The 19,861-nt window shown below is 40.6% G+C and overlaps 1 protein-coding gene across 1 annotated transcript in view; it reads left to right on the forward strand.

Moving 5' to 3' along the window:
- The window catches only part of mtcl2 (microtubule crosslinking factor 2), a 102,372-nt gene extending 82,870 nt beyond the window's left edge, over nucleotides 1–19,502 (forward strand). The window contains exons 16-24 of the mRNA XM_029280592.2: nucleotides 6,104–6,256; nucleotides 6,544–6,660; nucleotides 9,057–9,121; nucleotides 9,376–9,520; nucleotides 9,804–10,391; nucleotides 10,614–10,881; nucleotides 11,032–11,250; nucleotides 11,680–12,104; nucleotides 12,544–19,502. Coding sequence (XP_029136425.2) covers nucleotides 6,104–6,256; nucleotides 6,544–6,660; nucleotides 9,057–9,121; nucleotides 9,376–9,520; nucleotides 9,804–10,391; nucleotides 10,614–10,881; nucleotides 11,032–11,250; nucleotides 11,680–12,104; nucleotides 12,544–12,690 — 2,127 coding nt within the window. The 3' untranslated portion in view covers nucleotides 12,691–19,502. The remainder of the gene's footprint in view (nucleotides 1–6,103; nucleotides 6,257–6,543; nucleotides 6,661–9,056; nucleotides 9,122–9,375; nucleotides 9,521–9,803; nucleotides 10,392–10,613; nucleotides 10,882–11,031; nucleotides 11,251–11,679; nucleotides 12,105–12,543) is intronic.
- The last annotated feature ends 359 nt before the right edge of the window (nucleotides 19,503–19,861 follow it).

Genomic DNA, 19,861 nt, shown 5'->3' on the forward strand with positions numbered 1-19,861 from the left:
CCCAGAGACTAAATAGACTCTGGGGCAATAAGACACAGGTGAGGACAATAAGACACAGGTGAGGACAATAAGACACAGGTGAGGACAATAAGACACAGGTGAGGACAATAAGACACAGGTGAAGACAATAAGACAGAGGTGAAGACAATAAGACAGAGGTGAAGACAATAAGACAGAGGTGAAGACAATAAGACAGAGGTGAAGACAATAAGACAGAGGTGAAGACAATAAGACAGAGGTGAAGACAATAAGACAGAGGTGAAGACAATGACGGTAATCAGGACTGGAGGGCTGTGGGAAGACACAGAGAAACTCCAGAATGTAACATCAAGACACACTAGAACATAGAGGGACACAAGGATACAAAATTACAAAATAACACAAGAAACTCTGAAGACTAAACTAGGAAACAATCAGACACTAGAATAGATAATTAACTAAGTAACCAAACAAGGAATAAACTAACTAAACAAAAGCAAACCATGACACATTTAGCATTTGATAAGTCTTTGTTGAATCAGTTTGGCTGACCAAAAAGGCAGAAAACAGAAAAGTCCCATTGCAATAAAAACAGGGGAACAGAAAAATGAAATAAAGGTAAAAGATATTTCTACAGATGTTAAAGCTAAATGTTGCGATAGTGAAAAAAAGGTTTCTGATGATGGAAAGTAGATTTTAGAAGTGTAAGGTAGTTTATTTGTCTTTATTTCTCAAAAAATATTGAATTTATTTCTTATTTCTGTCCCAACCCAAAATACAAGAACTAAAATGTCCCATTGTGTAGTCATGAATGGCCCTCACCATAAAGGCAGTGAAACACATGACGACCCCCCCCCCACACACACACAGCGCTGTCATTAATCATCGTCATCAATATAGAGAGATGCTCTTATGTTGTGGAACGAGATAATTTGTCTTCTGATTGGCTTGTCAGCTCCTTTGACAGATCAATAGGATATGAGTGCAGTGTTTCAGAGTGATAACACTTTCTTACTTCCGCTAAATACGACATAGACGCAGGTTTTTTTACAAGATAAAAATGATTATATTTATTCTCGTATTTACTCCCAATTTACCATGTTGTCTGAACTCATTTATCATGTTGTACGTTAAAGCACTAAAGCACAAGTTTCATGTTCTCATGTCATGTAAATATATGTTGTATTAATGTTCATACAAACATGTTTTTTACACTTACCCAGTAACCTATCCCTAAAAAACTTGTGTGGCCTAGATTCCATAGCTGGAACATCTCCTCTCTGTCAACAAGCAGACACTGTAAAGTATGCCATTAGTCTGCCCTGGTGGTGTGTGAGTGTGAGTGTGAGTGTTGACATCCACCAGCCAACTGAATCATATCCATGCCAACGAGTCCTGGCAGCGTGCAGCAGCTCACCCAGCTGTTTCTTTGTCGAACAAGTCAAATCAATTTCAAACTCCGTCCTACCCGTCACATTTCTTGACAGCAAATTATCTTTTGCATTCAGCATGCCGAACAAACGGCGTCAGTGAAGTAGAAAAGATATCTCGATTCTCGAGAGCACGCAGTTCAACCAGTGCCTTCCTTCTTTTTTTCCCCTCTTATTCAGTCATCCATCATGACTGTATGGACATGTTAGTCACACCTGCTGTTTCCATGATGACACAGACTGAGCAGCTGGAAGCTCTAATTGATAGATCAGCACTGTTGCATACACTTCAGTAAAGACGTGGAGATGAGGAGAAAGGGGGGTGGAGAAGTCGTCTCAAGTGCAGATGCTACTAAGTAATCAATCAGTCTTTATGTAAAGTTAAAGGCAGGGTTGGTCATTTTCTCCAGATACACAAGATTTTGGTTGAATTTTTTTTTAAGTCCTGACAGACATTAATAACTCATGTGCTCTGAAAAAGGAACAACGGAAAGCCGTCATCTGTAGCAGTTGTAAACATGTCATAACTTTGACCAATGTCTGCCACAAGGTACCAATCTGATGAACCAATCACACGCCTCCCTGTCTCCCTGCTCGCTCTCTACCCCATGCATGCACAAGCCCACACTCAAAGCGTGAGCTGAGGTCTGCTTCTGGACCAATGGCGCTTGTGCATGTAAGTGAGGGGGCGTGGCTTTTGAGGGAGCACAGAGGGGAGGGGGTGAGTGCAAACGGAGCACTGAGGGAATGCTACTTTCAAAATCATGCTAGTTTTCCAAAATTACCAACCCTGCCTTTAAATGTTAGTCATTTGCTCCAACATTATACAAATTACTTGTCCAAAAATGACATATATAACAATTATATTAATGCTGTGATTTATCAGGCACTAAAACTAGAATCATTTGGCCTTCCTTCCTCGTCCTCTTCAAATTGTTAAGCTTTCTCATTGTTGATGACTGGTGATGGAATATTTGTTAAGTCCCCACATCAATAAACTATTACTTAATCCTCAAGCTGACGTCTCTGTCTGATAGCTGCTGCCGAAAGGTGCTTGGTAACTTGAGTTTTGATCTGTCCTGGATAGTCTTAACTCTGCATAACCAAAGAGCCTTCAGGCTATGAAGACACCTTCTTTAGGCTCACATGAACACCATTCTTCATATCTTTTAACCAAATTACTTATACTAGTTAGTATTATAGCACTTGTTACTTATTTCCTACTGCAGCTGGTGACTTCCTTATTCTTTTTATATGCAGATCTATTTCCAATAACAGCGTGATAATGATTTAGTTGTCATTATTGGTCTAAATGTAGACAAAACATATAAGTCAGAGTTGGTTAAACCATTTGTAGTAAATATTAAGTATTCCTAGGTAATCAGTGTTTGAGTTTCTCAAAATATTTACGTATCAAGTGCCACTGACAGCGTCATGGCAACATCACATTTAATTACACAACATGCAATGTATGTGTTTGTTACTATATTTACCCTCTGTGTCATCTGTGCATTATATAATATCTAGGTTATGGTATTTATTCTCTGGCACAGATTTCATCTCTGCAGAGGGTTGTGGTTTCCGTATTCTTCTCAATTAACAGCTGACGGGTGGTATGCAAAACAGATCACATGATGTTTTATGGCAGAAATCTGCTTCAGGCTAATAATACCCTGCACAAAAGCGACTGTCATACACTGTGTATTTCGGCAAGATTAATATCGTTTCCCTTGCAGTTACGATCTTATTTCCTTCAGCAGTATACTTTTTTACAGTGTATTAAGTATTCATCCATTCTCTAAAGATGTTGGAACACATGCAATCCTGGAAATGTCTGGCAGGCGGCCTCTGAAACTTTCCTGAGTGGCTTGTTCACACATGCACCTCACATCAGGAGAATATCCCTGTGGGACAGGAGTGAGGCAGGGCAAGGGGACACGACGAGACGTAAAAAGAACAACATGGAAATGTAGGACACTTTTTGCCCTTATATCAATTCTAAATGTAGTTCAACGTTTACACAGTAATAACGAAAGTGCAAAGAGGATCATATTGGCGAACAGAAAACATAATAAGGCAGAGATTGCGCTGGTAGCGTGCGAGCTGCAGGATATGAACGCCATCCACCTCAGACTAACTCGCTGTGAACTTTCCTGACTACTTCCTGCTGTGTTCTCATATCAGCTCACTCTGATTCCACACAGATAATTTAAAAGTTAGCTAGAAGGAAAGACTTTGGATAAAGTCAGAGCGAAAAAATTCTGATTTTTGCTTTCACACATGCATCACACTCCCGAAAATTTCAGGACGTTCTAAGTGTTCTCTGCATATTTTAAGAGGGCTTATGAGACGTTTCAATGTTTTTGTTTTTCAGGTAGAATAATACTCTTAATACATTCCCTAACAGGTGAAAGAATTAGAAAAATAGATAGAGAAGTGATCAAATAAATTCACTAATTCCTCTTGACCTCCCACTCATGATTTTAAACAGTCTGTGGGTGTAATGTGTTTCCACCTCGTGTTAGCAGCTCTTGACTGTTTGGTTTTGTTGTTGTTTTTCCAGGGTTTTTTCTGTATTGTAAGAGACATTTCTTCACATCCCAGGCCCTGCAGTTATCTCTTGTTGGTTAAACTTAATTAATAAATCTGCACTTTTATAGTCAACGTTTTAGTTGAATAAATAAAAGTAATTGAACTTGCTAAATGGTGTTCAGCGAGTTGTGAAACAGACGCCTCTCATCAACCAATAAAATGCCAGTCATCCAGTAAAAATCTCCTCTTTTTTTATGCATCAGCAGTAAACCTAGTTAAGACACGGGGCTCGTTAAGCCGTGTTCCTCATTAGCCATTTACTCTGTTGCCATGGGAGACAGGAGATGGGCTCAGGGTGCGTGCGTTGCACTGTTATTGGCTGCTAGGCAGTTCCATTAGCGCCATATATACAGACACCACTGCCACAGAGTCAGGTCAAGAGAGGCAGGGAGAGGATTGATGGGTCTGGGGAGGGTGGGTGTGTCCACATGAGTGTGAGTGTCTCTGTATCAAATTGATGGACTCGCTAGTGTCGGCTTTGTGAACTATGGCGCTAAGACAGAGGGGAAAAGAGGGAAAGCAGACCTACTCATAAAAAATTCAAGCAATCCCACCTACAGGCTCTGTGACAGCATGCCAGATTTATGGAGAGCGAAAAAGGGTGTGAAGAAGCTCAAAATAGAGGGTAAGAATGCTGCAGAAAGAAAGAGAGAGAGGGATAGAGGGAAGGGGTGAAGAGGATGGAGAGAGGGGAGAAAGGTAAAGAAGCAAAGAGAACAAATAGCTGAGAGATCTTCGGGCTGAAAAGGAAAAACTGAGAAAAATACTTAACAATTCCCCCCTCATAATTTCCTCAACACAAAATGATGATTTAAACTGTGTGGATATTTTGTTTTGCCTAACTTCCATATGTTGCCTTTTAACATGTGCATGCGATGATTTATAAACTGTTTCACACGAGGATGCAAAACATGGGCACACAGTTTCTTAAATAATCTGTGTGGTCTAATAAAGTTTTAAGTACTTGTATAGCTATAAAAGTGATTTTTGGGTGATTATTATGTGTTTCTGTTCGTGTCATTGCAACTGTTTTAGGTGGTTGTGTATACAATTGCACAAAAGACAATGCTGAAGCAACATTTCTATTATCTTGTACTGCTTTTCATGCCTTTATTAGAGGGACAGGAAAGTGGATAGCGTCAGAGATCAGGGATAAAACAGTTGGGAATGACATTTGGCCGACGAGCCACAGGCTGCCTGCTTGAGGGCTGAGGCCTCTGTATATGGGGTGCACAAACTAACCTCTTGACCACAGGCACCCCCATACAGTGACTTGTACTTTGACATGTACAGTATATACCTGGCACTTAAACTCACCAGAGAAGATCTAACTTTTTACCCCCTTTTTAACCTAAAAGTGCTAGTTATATGCTTTTGTACATTCAGTCTATCATTCAAAACATTGCTACATGAGACTTTTTCTCCTGTAAGATTTTAGGTTGCTTGGTTTACATTAGTATGCCAGTTATATAACAGTATTTCACATCACAACACTTTTCTCAGACTAAAGAATTGAATCCTTCCACTGCAGCTGATTTTACTTTGCAGCTCCTTTTTTGTCTCCTCCCTGTCGCTCATTGTTTAGGGGAAGATTTAGATGTAATTCACAGATGAATTGTTCCAGACTGTGTTCTTTGATGCAGCCAGTGAACAGGTGCCACTTATTCCCAGTCACTGTCTGTGCATAAATTACAGGTTTGGCCAGACTAAATGTCACCGCCACCTGGCAACATTGTTGTTAATTAACATTTACCGTGATGTAGCTGGTGAGATGTGTTCGCATATCCAGTTACCTCTTCCCAGGGTGATTCTCATTTCGATAGGCTTCTGAAAAAGATGCCTTGATAACAAAAAGTTAAATTACGTGCAAACATTTGATGCAGCTTCAAAGAACTTTATGCATCCGTGTAAGGCTGGTCTGTTGGACTGGCTCCATGTATACACACAAAACCCACACACAGATCAATCAAAACGTGAGAAAGAATGTGATAACATGGGTACCAAAGTAGCATTTTTGAGTTCTCAATGATTTAAGAGAATATTGGTTTGTTTGTTTTTTACTTATTTTGACCCCCTCTCTTTATATTAATTTCTGCTTCCAGCTTGAAACCAAGGCAGGGAAACCAGCAGCAGCTCTGTCTGCCAATGATGCACTTGAACCTCCAGACCTGAAGGTGGCGCTAAAGAGGGAGCGTGAAGAACACCAGCATCTCTTGGCTGACTCGTATGCGGCTGTAATGGACCTAACTAAACAGGTAGATGTGTGTTTTTGTGAGTTTGGATTAAGTACAGTATGGTCAGAAGGGAAAACTTTTTACATGGACAAAACTAATAACATAATTTGAAAAAGGAAAACTGTAAATAAAGGTTTAAGGTCTGATCTGTAATTTGGATCAGAGCTGTACTTTATTTGAAATGTGATTTTTCAAATTCAGCTGACATATTCTGGTGGTGTGCACTCCAAATGCATCCCTTTTCCCCCCATCTTATGATCTCCTCTTATATCTCTCTTTCTGCTGTGGCCAACCTACGAACCAATCAGCTTCAGATTGGAGAGAGGAACTGGGGCAGAGAGAAGCTGGAGCTGCTGGAGAGGTTCAGCCAGGAGAGGGCTCAGTGGGAGCAGAGACTGAGAGAGGCCACGGCACAGCAGGGGAAGGTATGCAGAGCAGCATGACTTGGAGTGTGTGCAAGAAGCAGAGAGAGAAATGTCAAAGATTTAAATAAATAAAAAAGGCTTGGCTTTATGTTGAGATGATACAATCTGACTGGAAGAGGGTGTATGCTTAAGATAAGAAGGACATTGAAGTTTATTAAAAGGAAAAATATGTGTGTTGCCTTGTACATTTAGTGTGAATGTTGATGATCTCCCATATTTCTCTGACAGATAATCATGGCCAGAGCACTGACTTTAGAGCGGGGATACTATTGGTTCTTTCCGTCACATAAATCACATTATTTGGGGCCTGAACATGCCCGAATACTCACCAAATTTGGCATATGCATCAGGCCTTGTGACATTTTTTCATATTTTGGTGGTTTTATGGATGACTTTTGCAAAATGGCTCAAAAGCACCCCCTTAACATTTTTTAATAAGCCTTCCCCATAGAGGAAAACCTTCCCCTACATGTATGGAATTTGGTTTGCTTATTGACCATGTCACCTACAGAAAATCCTTTTGCAGACCGTAGCAAAAACCCAACAGAAAGCCTACTATTTTGTTTTGAATTTTAAAATAATGCCTAATTTTAGCGCTTTACAGGCTTCATATTTGATCCAACTTGTCCTAGGGCTTTCATTTGATCATAGCCATCAAATTGCTAAAAATGTTTCCAGTTGCTGTGTTCCAGGTGGTATTTTCCTGTAAGGATACTTTGCTGATGTCGTCAGAAGCAACAGAAAGCAACAGCATAATGTGAATAGGAACCCTCTCTGGTTTTAGTGGTTAAGCTGCAGTTTAATGTTACACTTTGTTCTCCAGGAAAACGCGGCCATTTAGATCTGCTGATTATACACCAGTGCAGTCACTGCTGCCCAGCTGCTGCAACATGTCAGGAATGGCTGAAGTGAGATTACATCACTTTTTTGAAGTGGTCATTACTTGTGGCTCACAGACATGAACCCACACACTGACATTAGAGCTCCTCCACCATCTCTCCTCTGTCTGCTATGCATGCTTCCTTTTACTGTAGGTGTTCAGTCTGGGATAAATCTTATCCTCCCTTTCTCACCCTCTTACCTTTCAAATACAGTACTTGTTTTTTTTCCTCCTTCTTGTCTCCCTCCCTCGTCTTCCTTCCTCTTGGTTTTCTGTTAAGTGTGATTCCGTCTGACTCCGCTGTGTCCTGCTCTGGAACCTTGGCAGGAGGCCGAAGCATGTCATACTTTAATTCACTCTGTCTGAGTCTCTCTGAGTGTGTCTGTGTCACGCTCTGACACCCACAAATCTAATCCACTGTCTGCTCTGCTGCTCTGTGCCTTTTCAAACACTCCAGGTATTTGACTATAGTGCCCCTCTCAGGCCAGTTAGTGAAAAGGCAGCCAGATTTATTTTTCTTTTGCACCTTAGGGATTTTATACTGTAAACCCTTTCTGGCCTGGGAAATCCTCTGGATCCCCTGTCGAACTTGGCTATAGCCAGTTGCCACCACAACCCAACCCCAGATAAGCAGAAGAAAATGGGTGGATGGATTGACTTTAGCTAAAGCTATTAAGAATTGCTTGTTATTTTAGAAGTTGTTGTATTTACAGTTGAAACATTGATGAGGTGTAAGGTGACACAAATACAATAGGTTATCATTTTGATTTGTAACTTCCCAGTAAAAGCTACAGTTATAAGTTTGTAATACAGCAAGGCCGATTCATCCATATTAGCCTTTTCATTTAATGGGTTAATGTAACATTTACCCATCAAAGCACATTACTTTTATCTAACTGTGTAGATTTTTCAGGTTCTTCACAGAATCAGACAACAAAGTTTTAGCTCCATGCCTCTCTAAACAACCGCAGAAGTTGAGTAGGAAGGTGTACAGTATAGAAGATGTATATTTATCTCAGTATATTGAACACACCCACTGTGCACTGTCTGCAGTTCATTGAGTTGAAGGTGAAAGACCATCAGTTTATCTGCACAACTAAGCACATAATCTGCAGATGTCCTTTTCCCTTTTTGCACTCTCACTCTTTCACTTTCTGTCCTCGGAGGGGAAATGGCTTCAGTGTAAGAGATTAAGAAACACACTGACTCAGCATTTCCATCTGTGTGTATATGTGTGTGTGTGTCAGTGTGTATGAGTTTGCCACTGTCTGCCACAGAGAGATACTCGTCGATCTCCACTTCCTCTGCCAGACAGCTCCAGAGGAAGTGGAAGGCATTTAGAAACTTGGCCCTCAGTGGATGTATTGCAGGATGTTTTTGTGTTTTTTGTGTGAGGAAATAAAGAATAACACAGGAGCAATTTGCACCAATGGGGAAGGTCATTTGTTGTCTGTAAAAGTAAGTGGGTCCATTGTTTCCTTTTTCACTCATAGTCTGATGTTTTTTGTCTTCACAGTCCAAGCCCTCAGGCAGCGAGTCCTCTGCTGACACAGTCATCACCAATGGAACAGGATCACCAAGGTAACAATTTAAACGTGTTTTTGAAGAACTAGCTTTGAAATATTTTTTAAGTCAATGAATTACACATTACCTTTCCATTTGGTGAAACATGGAACATTTCCTAAACAAACTGAAATATTTGAGTTTTGGACTTTTCCATCAGTTCCTTTTACTTGCAAAAATGAAAATGGAAAAAATTGCTTCATATGGGTGTTCATTTTTCAATTGGAAAAGAGAAGTTGTTTTTAAATCAACACCTCTTGTCTCTGAAAAAGAACCAAATCCACATCTGAACTCGATGTCCCAGAAGTCAATGGAACAGCCAATCAAGAGAAGATCCAGTTTGCAGATTCACCTCTTTTCATTCGCTCAGAGTTGGGTGACCTCAGCAGGAAGAACTGGACCTACTTGACAAATGAGGTGATTAAGATTTTCTACATCTACAGGTTATTTTAAGAATTGTACTTCTAATATCTTTGGGAAGACAAGTGAAGTAAGTGATCTATGTAAAATCAAATAAAATGTAATTTCTCAATCCTGTTATAGTCCAGGGAATCTTAAAAACTACTGATATCTTAGAGGTAATCAGAAATTCCCACTTCCAAACCCAACAATATTTAAAGTGAAGACAGCAGGGTAAATACATTGTACACTAATAATAATTAAAGATTTATTTTGTCCCCGCTCTCTCATCTCCTCTCAGGCCCCAGATGTTGGGGATACCTGTAAAACCTGGGATGGCCCCAGCGGCTCATGTAGCAGCTTGGTGGGATCAGAGCTCGACCTGGAGTCAGTCCAGAGGAGCTACACGGCTCCTGACCGCACCGGCATCAGGATCTACTACAGCCCTCCTGCAGTACGACGCATGGAGCACAGAAACAGGAACCAGGATGCCAAAGAGCCACAGCAGGCACAGAACGGCAGCTCTCTCGTAGGACTGAGTGGCTCAGATGTAGGCATGACTCCTCTGGAGACCCTGCAGGTTCAACAACTTCCATCCTCCTTTTCATCCTCATACGAGCAATGGCTGAGCTCACTGTCCAAGCAGCACAGGGAGTTGCTGGAAAGCAGAAGTGGCTGTATTTCAGGTTCAATCCCCATTGTTGTCAGCAATGGCATTGGTGGCTCTGCTAATAGTTTGGTCGATGGGATCACCTCCCCGTCAGCTTTCCATGGTCTTGAGATGGGGGAGATTTCCGCCAATTTAAGTGATGACATGAAGGAGATGACCAACTGTGTCAGACAGGCCATACGCTCTTCGTCCCTGGAGAGGAAATCCACCAAGGAACCTGTGAGTCAGGCGGGAAAAAAAAGAAAGGCCAAACAATGTAGTGGTGTACTTTTAACCTACAGCTGGTCACTGTAAATACCTTTATGATGATACATACCTTTATACTAAAACATGTGGTTGCATTTTAAGGGAAATATTCAGAACTGTCTTGCTTAATAAGTTGTTGCGGACAATCTTCATTGCATTCTAAATATTCTCCATCATTTCCATTTCTCCACTCAGGGGGTCGGTATGTCCTCCAGATCCACACAGACTGCTGCCCAATACGTCAGCATTGGACTTCAAACAGACAACCTTTCGGGCAGCAGGGGGGCTGGGTTACACTCCAAAGCCTGGTCTCCCCGCCCGTCATCATCAACAACCTCTCCTCTAGCCTCGGCCCGAACCCGGCAGATTTCGACATCCCTGGATAAAGTTCACAGCCGCATTGACAGACCATGCTGTTCACCCAAGTATGGATCACCAAAACTACAACGTAGAGTGTCTTCTGGTAAGAATCTTTATTGTATTGAGCATACTTGGAGCATTTTAAACCAAGCCATGATACAGTCTGCTGCGTTTTTATCTGGTGCCTTGATTCTTTTATTGAAACACTATTTTTTTGGGGGGAGACTGAGAAACCAAACTGTCTTGTTTTCAGGCTCCACTTCCAGACTGGATGGGAGTACCTCCTCCAGGGACCGGAGCCTGTGGAGCCTCCAGCAAAGATCCATGGGAGGGGGAGGAGGCTCCGCATGGGCTCGCTCCACCACCACCAGGGACAGCCCAGTCCTGAGCGGCGTCACTGATGGCCTCTCCAGCCTCTTCAGCGTGGTGGAGCACACTGGGAGCACCGAGTCACTCTGGAGGGGTGATGGAGGTACCACTTATTTTTTACTTACATTTTGATATGTCATCTGTGCAGCCCTGTGTTTTTGCTACACATGTCAGGGAATCTAAGGGGGGGAAAGATCTTTCTATAGGCAATATTTTTTTCTTTGAATTCAATTACCTTAGAATTCAGATTTTACCATTTTTTTGCCAACAAACTGCTGACATTCTGTGTTGTTATTGACATCTTGTACATTGCTAAGCGCGTGTCCTAATGCACTGAATACAGAACTGAAGCTCAAAACATAAATGAAAATGTAATAATTCGAGACAATCATTCAAATCAAATCTAGAGCCCAATGGGACATTTTGGTGTCGTCAAATATTACAAGCTTCAATTCAGCCTGTCAATGCAGAGTTGGTCTTCCAACTGTAATTTGTAGTAATCACTCCAACATTGTTCTCTGCTTTCCACTAGGAGCCAGCCAAGTTGCCAGTCCAGCCCGGCACCCTCCAGCTGCAGGGAAACCCTCTTCTGTGTCTGTCTGCGTACCTGACCCAGGCTCTCAGCAATATGGCAGCCTGGTCCAGGAGTTTTTCAGGAACGTCTGCAGCAGTCGTGTCCAGGCAGGAGTCACCCTGCCGGCAGACCGAGCCCAAAGCGGCCTCGGAGGTGTGGGTGTTTTGGGAGGTTTGAGTGCCATGGATGAGCCCAAGCCGGAGTGCATATCAGCTGCGGGGGGAGGACTTGGGGTGCTGGCTGGGTTGGGTGGAGGCAATGAAAATGTCACCAGGATTGTCAATAAGAGGTTTATGAGACAGACGGTTGGAGAGGAGATGGTCACTATCATGGGAGGAGGGAAAGAAACATGCAACACAGGACCTGCAGGATCTGGCATGGAGGTACGGCCAATGGAAATGCTCCTTAACATTTTCTTTACATCATAGCTAAACAATAAAAACAACTGATCTGAGTTCAAGAATGTTTTATTTAGTGAGCCACTATTGATGCAGAATGTTACCTTTTCTAAAGCATGCGATAGCACGCTGAATTGGTGTCTACCATTTTTTAACTAATGCAGATGATATTAGTGTCTATCCGTTTCTGAAATGAAAATGAAAAAGACTGCCAATGAAAGGGAAAATAAAGAGTTAAAATAAGTACTCAATTTAGTTGATACCGTTTATGGATACATTGGGATTGTAAGGTTTCAAACATCTGCCTTCATGTTATTCATTGTTAAAATGGATGAAACAACTTGTTTTTTGGGTAAAGTTGGAAATAAAAATTCCTACTTGCATGTTATGGTTAATAACACATCTTTTTCCCCACCCCACCCAGGATGCACTCTGTGACTGTGTGGCCCAGTCTTCCTGCTTGGCAAGACCATCCAGAGCTCCAGCTCGACATTCCCTCGGCCAGTGCAAGCACCGCCCACAAGAGTCCCCAGCAGCAATCGAGGAAAAGGGGGACACCTCCAACGAGTGACCACACCTCTACTGCCACATTGCAAAAGATACACTCACTGCAATACTGATTCTTCACAAACACTGTACACCACTGCCATGAAAACACACACCTCACATCACATGTACATACACACCTATAGCCTGCCTCACAGGGGCACTGCCAAACATCACTCACACCACAAGCACACTGCACATGCTGCCCCACACACTGCCACACATATATGAAAAATACACACATACAGAACCTAGGCATTGTTACACTTGTCTTAGACTATGCCATTCCCATGCCAAGGACAGGGAAGACTAAAAGTCCAACCCAGCAATGTGTCCAACCAACTACCAGCAGGACATACAAATTTACACACTCTTAATCTTAACTACGATAACTCTAAACTACGAGAACTCTTTCAGCTGAATAGAGTTTGACAAGTAAAATATGATGTCAGGATTGGACCTCCCCACCAAACTCTCAAGAGGCGTTACAAATGATGATGACATCATGCAGTTGGACCAGCAGCAATGCTGGATTTACAGATGAGCGAGGAGACACTAAGGGTTTGGACCCAGTTTGAATACGCAGTGAGAGTGCTTATATTTCTTTGCGAGCTATGGTATACAACTGGAAAGGGAACATCTATCTCACCTTAAAAAAAATCCTAAATTTTGTTTTATGCTCTGGAACCATCAACCTCAAAAGAGTGAATTTCTCTCTGAACATACTCGAGTTCACACACCCTGTGCTGGGAAATGCAATCATGCCTTCATGATGGATTAGCACAACGAAGCTCAACAAGGATCTGAAAAGTCTGCATTGCGACGATGTATCTGCCTCAGCTGCAGAACTGTTTCTTTTTATTCTCATATTGAATTAGGGAGCAACAAGAAATGCTCAGGAACTTTTGACCAGACCTGGAGTACGAGTGGATATTAGGCTCCAAACATTAAGACCATTTAACTGATCTGACTTGATCAAGCACCTGCTATTGTTGTTTAGAAAAACCAAAACAACTTAAAAGCTCTGCAGGCTTGTTTAAATGTACCTGTCCACTTTGTCCCCAGCAGGACTTTGACAGCATGTACGGGACTGTTATGTGAGATTGTAGCTATGACCTTGTATTTGGAAGACATCTTCCAAAGAAATGTACTTCTTAACTACTTCTGATTGGTATTAAGTTGACCCTGGTCCAGCAGGCAGAAAGTGCCTGCTTGTGTCATATTTCTGGGATGTTTAACTGATTTCACTGATGTCAAGAGTACTCCTTAACAGGATAGTTCAGTATTTTTGAAGTGGGGTTGTACGTGTTATGGGGTACTTGTCGATACCATCAAGGGATGCTGACCAGCTCAGCCCCTTTATTGAGAAATGCGCTGGTGTGCCCTCACTGAAGCTACAGTAGGCTATACATCACTGCAGACGGGGTTGTTCGGACCACGTCATTTGGTTGTTTTTAAGAAAAACAGACCAAAAATTCCATGACAATGTCAGTGTATGCAGGGTTTTGACTTTACCATCAGCAAGCCCTTTTGTTTTAGCACTACGTAGTGAGGTGCTCGGTTGTCAATTACAACCAAACTGCGTGACTTTAGGTGATACACTTTTTTATTGAAAAGTACCTCATACAACGCCCCTTCAAAAATAGAGAACTACTCACATTAAACCTACAGCACACTGTCCTTAAACATTTAAGGTGGTTGTATGGATTGGGGAATATTTTCATTGATAATAATGGAAACCTAAAAGCCCATTCGCAAACTCAGCTTTGCACCGTATGGAGCAATCATGTTTTCTTTTTCTGGTTTTAAGAGGTTTTAAGAGTGCCTCTGCTATTTGGTTGAGGTCTCACTTCTGAAGCCCAACATTCATATTATTTGTTCCATAAGTTGCAAAAAATGAAGCAGGTTTACACTGTTTTTTTTACCTTTTGAATCTGATAACCATAATCTATTTTGTTAAATAATTATAATAACATTGACTTGATATCCAACACCTCCCTGAGCTTGAAGGGACCAGATATGATCTGTCCAAACTCAAAATGCTACCATCCTAACTTACATATACCAGAACTGCATACTAACTCCAAAGTCCAAGGAAATTCAGTCAATGCATTTCTTTTATTAAAGTCTTTCTCAGTTGTTTGTGTGTATGAATGGGATATTCAACTCTAAATTCCTCCCTTGTCTCTGCTCTTCTCCATTGAATATCTTAATTCATAGTACTACAATGATAGCATAGCTAATGTAAAGACTCCATTCAAAAATGTAGCGTTCAATCGTCATCTTGGAAACAAAAGGTTAAAAGTTGTTGCTGACCATCTGCAGTGACAGTAATCAAAGCACTGGCAGTTTTACATTTTTAAGAAACACATTCACAAATATTTTTTATGAACTTATAATATTTTTAAATGTAGCCTTTTGGGGGAAAAAGGTTTTTCTAAATTAAAACACGTTCATCTTTTTGTACTTACATGCAGCCGGTTTCAGCAAGATAAAATGTCTTGACGTACAATGCGTGCTACCAGTGGAAGAAATTGAAGGCTGACACGAGTTAAAGTTGATTTAAATTATAAGAAAAAACATCATAAACTGAGAACAATCATAGTGGGAATTCTATTCATGTCTCTCACGTCACTCTGTGTTTGCCATGTCCTTCTCTTTTCAAATCAATCGACCCATATTCAAAGTGCCTGTCAGGTTTCCTATCAGTCAGCTCACACCAAAACTGGACTCCATTCACACTCAATTAACCCCACCAAGCCTTTTTTTTAAATGGGTAAGAATGTTTGTATGCACATTATTATGATCAGGCTGGACTACAACTACAACACAGTACTGTATCATTGTGGAGGAAGGCAAATGGTTTTACAGGTATAGAAGGTTCTAGAATATAAAGTATAAAAAAAATGTTTTTATATCAATGGTTATTGAATTCCTGGAACGTAAATTATTTCTGTTTTATTTTTTTCTTGTTGTTCCACTTCTTTTCATTTAGTTACCATGGTGCTATAATGTGTTTACTCTTTCCATTTTCTGTATCAGCAGCAGTTGAGCATATGACCATCTGAGACAACATCTGACTCAGCAGTTTAAAAAAAGGGCATTTTAGTAACATTTCATGTATCTGAATAACAGTGAGGAAAAACCCGCAGACTAAATGCTTCTCTCTGTCTCCACTCTTGACCTCACTGCTGGTAGAACATCAACCAGTCCGAAGCAGTTACCACTACACAAGGCACGGGCCTAATTGCCACATGAATAGTCTTATTTCTTGACCAAACTTTGTTTAAGCCAAGCTAGTCTGATTGGCTAAAACACTGAGACCATAAAGTTGACCAGAACCTCATTAAAAATGCTTTTAAGTGTCCCAAGAAACACAGCCAACAGGGCTGAGAACTCATCCACTCCCTTCTACTGTTTGCTATATTTCTAACTTTTAAAGCTTTGTAGTTACATCACACAATGCAGTCACTGCAGAGAATTTATTTGATGCTTGGGCATGTTGTGTATTAAGAGTTAAAAAAGGGGAAATGTTGAAAACAGATTATTCTGATGCGACTGATGCATATACGGGAGAAAGTTTTCCAAGGACAAGTTTCTTTTTAACACAAAGTTTGGTTTCCTGTATTCCATCAAACCACAGTGAATATGTAGGACTACATCAGTGATCATAGATGCTCCTTGTCTAATGTTGCACACTTCAAATTCAATATACCAACACAGTAACAATGTCTTGAAAGCGTAAAGTATGTCAGATGACAGAAGTATGTCACATTCCAAGTTACTCCAACCGAGAGACAGGCCGTGATAATCCTTACTTTTGACAGAAACTAGCCACTAAAGCCAGCGTCATATGCTTACACACAAATTACAGTCCAAACTGCATATTAAGGGGAAAGGCTGACCAACATGTTATTGTCTACACTCAAAATAGTCCGGACACATCTCACAGACACAACAGTGTGGCAGGAGAGAAATACATTTCCATCAATGTGGCACGTAAGCTCTGTCAATTATTGCTGACAAATCTTTGGTGAAAACATACGCATTCCCACGAGAGAATGAGTGTAACCATAGACTGTATATAAAGATGGACAATGCACTTAAACCTCCTTTCACTGTACAAAGATGAAGCCAAAATACCCCCCTGACAGGTGCTTACATATTGCCCATTAGGCAATGTTGAAAAAGTCTGTGCAATAGGGATCGGCTGGAAGAGCCACAGTGTTGACATCACACTGCTACAGCCAATGAAAACACATATTTAACTTGCCCATTAACCAGCAGAGATCCACCAGGACGGGACAGTCTACAGCAGAACAGATTATTTGGTTTTTGGTAAAAATTAGTTTGACCTGTCTATATTGATGTTATGGTTTGACCCATTTCCCATCTGTTAACATGGGGAAGGCAGGGTTAATGACCTTTACTGCAGCCTGTCAGTGGGGAGAGCGCTAAATGTTCTGGCTTCACTTCAGGTGAGGTGTTGTGTTGGCCATTCTTTATACAGTCTTTGAGTGAAACAAGCAGAGTTGGCTCTCCTGTCTTTAGTATCGACTGTCACATAATAACTCAAGTCTTCCCACAGACATTCCTCACACACACTGGGAAAATATTCTGAAAACAAAAAGCAACCCTCATCATTCGTCAACATTAGATTTGGCACCATTCCTTCGTTTTTATTAACAAACCATGCTCTGCAGAACTATGGAATCTTTCATTATCAGGCATATTTCTTCAGGTTTTGCTCAACGTCCTTTCGATTTTATTGCATTTGAAATTAAAAACAGTAGCATGTAAAACGACGACATGTGCCAATATCAGGTTTGAAATCCATGACATATTTGTTTGAAAGTTTTTCAAATCTGACACAAACAAACAAAACAAATGTAACAAATACAAGCACAAACCTGAAACCAATCCACTTTAACAAAAGACTGAAATTAATTCAAGAAATGTCGATCCCTTACTTCAAACAATAAGTGCTTTAATCATTCAAAGTTACTGTGCAAAGATAAGACAAGCACAGAGATATTTTTTGGTTTTTACTTTCGATCCATCAAATATTGCCGATGCTGCCGAAGTCATTAACAGTGGTGAAAGTTCTTGATCCGGAGAAAGCTAAGCAGATTCTGTACTACCTCTTAAACTTTTTACACCATTACTAAACGTCATCAAAGACTCGTGTAAATGAATCATGGATGTGCATCACCCCCTCTCAACATACTTGCTACCAGGGCTTTAGTCCAATCGTCTTTCGTGTATCTGTCAGTGAGAAGGTCACCTTGTGCCTTTCCTCGACAAAGATGTCTAATGATCAATCAAAATGTTTTCTTTTCTGCAAATTCCTGTCTCCAACTGAGAACATAATGTATGATTATGCTTCATTCCAGATGAAAAACATCTGGAGTAAAGTTTAAATGTCTTAAGTTGATGTCTTGCATTGGGTGTAGGCTGTTTATGTTTACATCGATCTTCAGTGGTTGCTACTGTACTACATACATTCTGACAGACAATACATGTTGCAGGCCAATAAGGGATCTCAGAGTCAAGGTTTCAAAAGTACAGTATGCCTTAGAAATTTGTTTTGCTTCACTTTCGGGTGGACAAGACCTTCAAACGGCTGAGGATTTGTATCAAGGTGACATTTTGGTGAAATATTTAAGCTTCCCGTCTTAGGCTTTCTTATGATATTGCAAAGTTGAACATGGGCCTGTATTTGACATGATAATGAAGAGTCTGCACATATTCAGGGTTGTGGATGAAACTATTATGCTGAGTTTTACGTCACATTCACAGGATACAAATACATGGAAACACAGTTCACATTTTTAACTGATATTCAAAATAACTTTTTGTATTACTTTAAGAGTGAATAATAATTTTTTTAAGACTTTTGCAGAAGCAAAACATCAGATTTCATCATAGTTTGACATCATCATTAGATTTTATAAACCTGGACCTATTTTCTTGCATGTAATGTAAAGAATCTGAACTGATGCAGTCACAATGACACTCTGCTCCCTGATGTCATCGGCCAGTTATGTCTCTGTCTCTCCAGCCTCTCCACCTGCCTGCCAGGTGTTACATTTGCTCCACCCCCCTCAGGTTATAAAGAGTACTAAACAAATTGCAGCCAATGACAGACAGTTTTACATCACAGCACCACCAGCCAACGATTGATGACTTTATACAGGTTGCACGGCACCAACCATGGGTGTCATTGTTCCCTTTGTGTGTGTCTCTCTCCATCCTTTCAAATATTTCTCCATGCCATTCACTTCTTCTAACACCCTGACGATGTGTACATAAACTCTTCGCTTTTCCTAAAGTAAGGCAAACTATAACCTAGAGACTGCCTGCCTGTATATGCGCTCTATATAACCAACCCGTCTTTTTGTACAACGCTTGATTCTTTGAGTTAAAGGAGAATGCAATGAAAGGAATATAGAATGAGTACACAATAAGGAAATATGGCCCCCTTGTATTGCAACTTGAAAAGAAAGGAAAAGATTTTTACTCTTGTCCTTTTAATTTCATTGAGAAAAGCTGAATATCAACAGCTGATCTGGACCAGGTTGCTGTAGAAGTATGTAGCTCTCTCTCTCTCATGTGATAGACACTCTGGAGTGTTTCTTCTGTACATAAGTTTTGAAGGTAATGAAAAAACAAAACAAAAAAAGGCAGCACATATTCAATGAGAACATTTGATCCATGTGGATTTTTAAAGTGTTGGGAGGTTTTGTTTTTCCAACTGATGTAGCTAGCTGTAAAATGAGATATTATAACTGCCTCCTGTTTGTCATAGAATTCACAAATAAATGTTTGTTCAAATTATGCGTGTTGTTTAGTCTTTTTTTGTACATTTTATATAAAATACATCATTGCTTCTTGCAAAGTTTACTGTGTTGCTCATCAGGGATGACTATTTGTGACTGCATGAAGATCAACTAATATTTTTTTAACAAAGTACAGATATAACTTGCACAATAAATATTAACATTTTGCAACTGCCAGGATTGTGAGTCAAAAGAATTTTGCTCCGACAATTTTTATCATGCTAATGCTTTGGTTCAAATGCTTACATTGTAACATGTTAAATAAACATTGATGTTTCTAATAAACGTTAGCTTGACGGGAAGATCCAGTAGAGATCCTTAAAGACATTGATCCAGTAGATGTCGCCCTTGAGCACC

The sequence above is a fragment of the Labrus bergylta genome, chromosome 12 (genome assembly GCF_963930695.1).
Source record: "Labrus bergylta chromosome 12, fLabBer1.1, whole genome shotgun sequence".
In the NCBI taxonomy this organism is placed as follows: domain Eukaryota; kingdom Metazoa; phylum Chordata; class Actinopteri; order Labriformes; family Labridae; genus Labrus; species Labrus bergylta.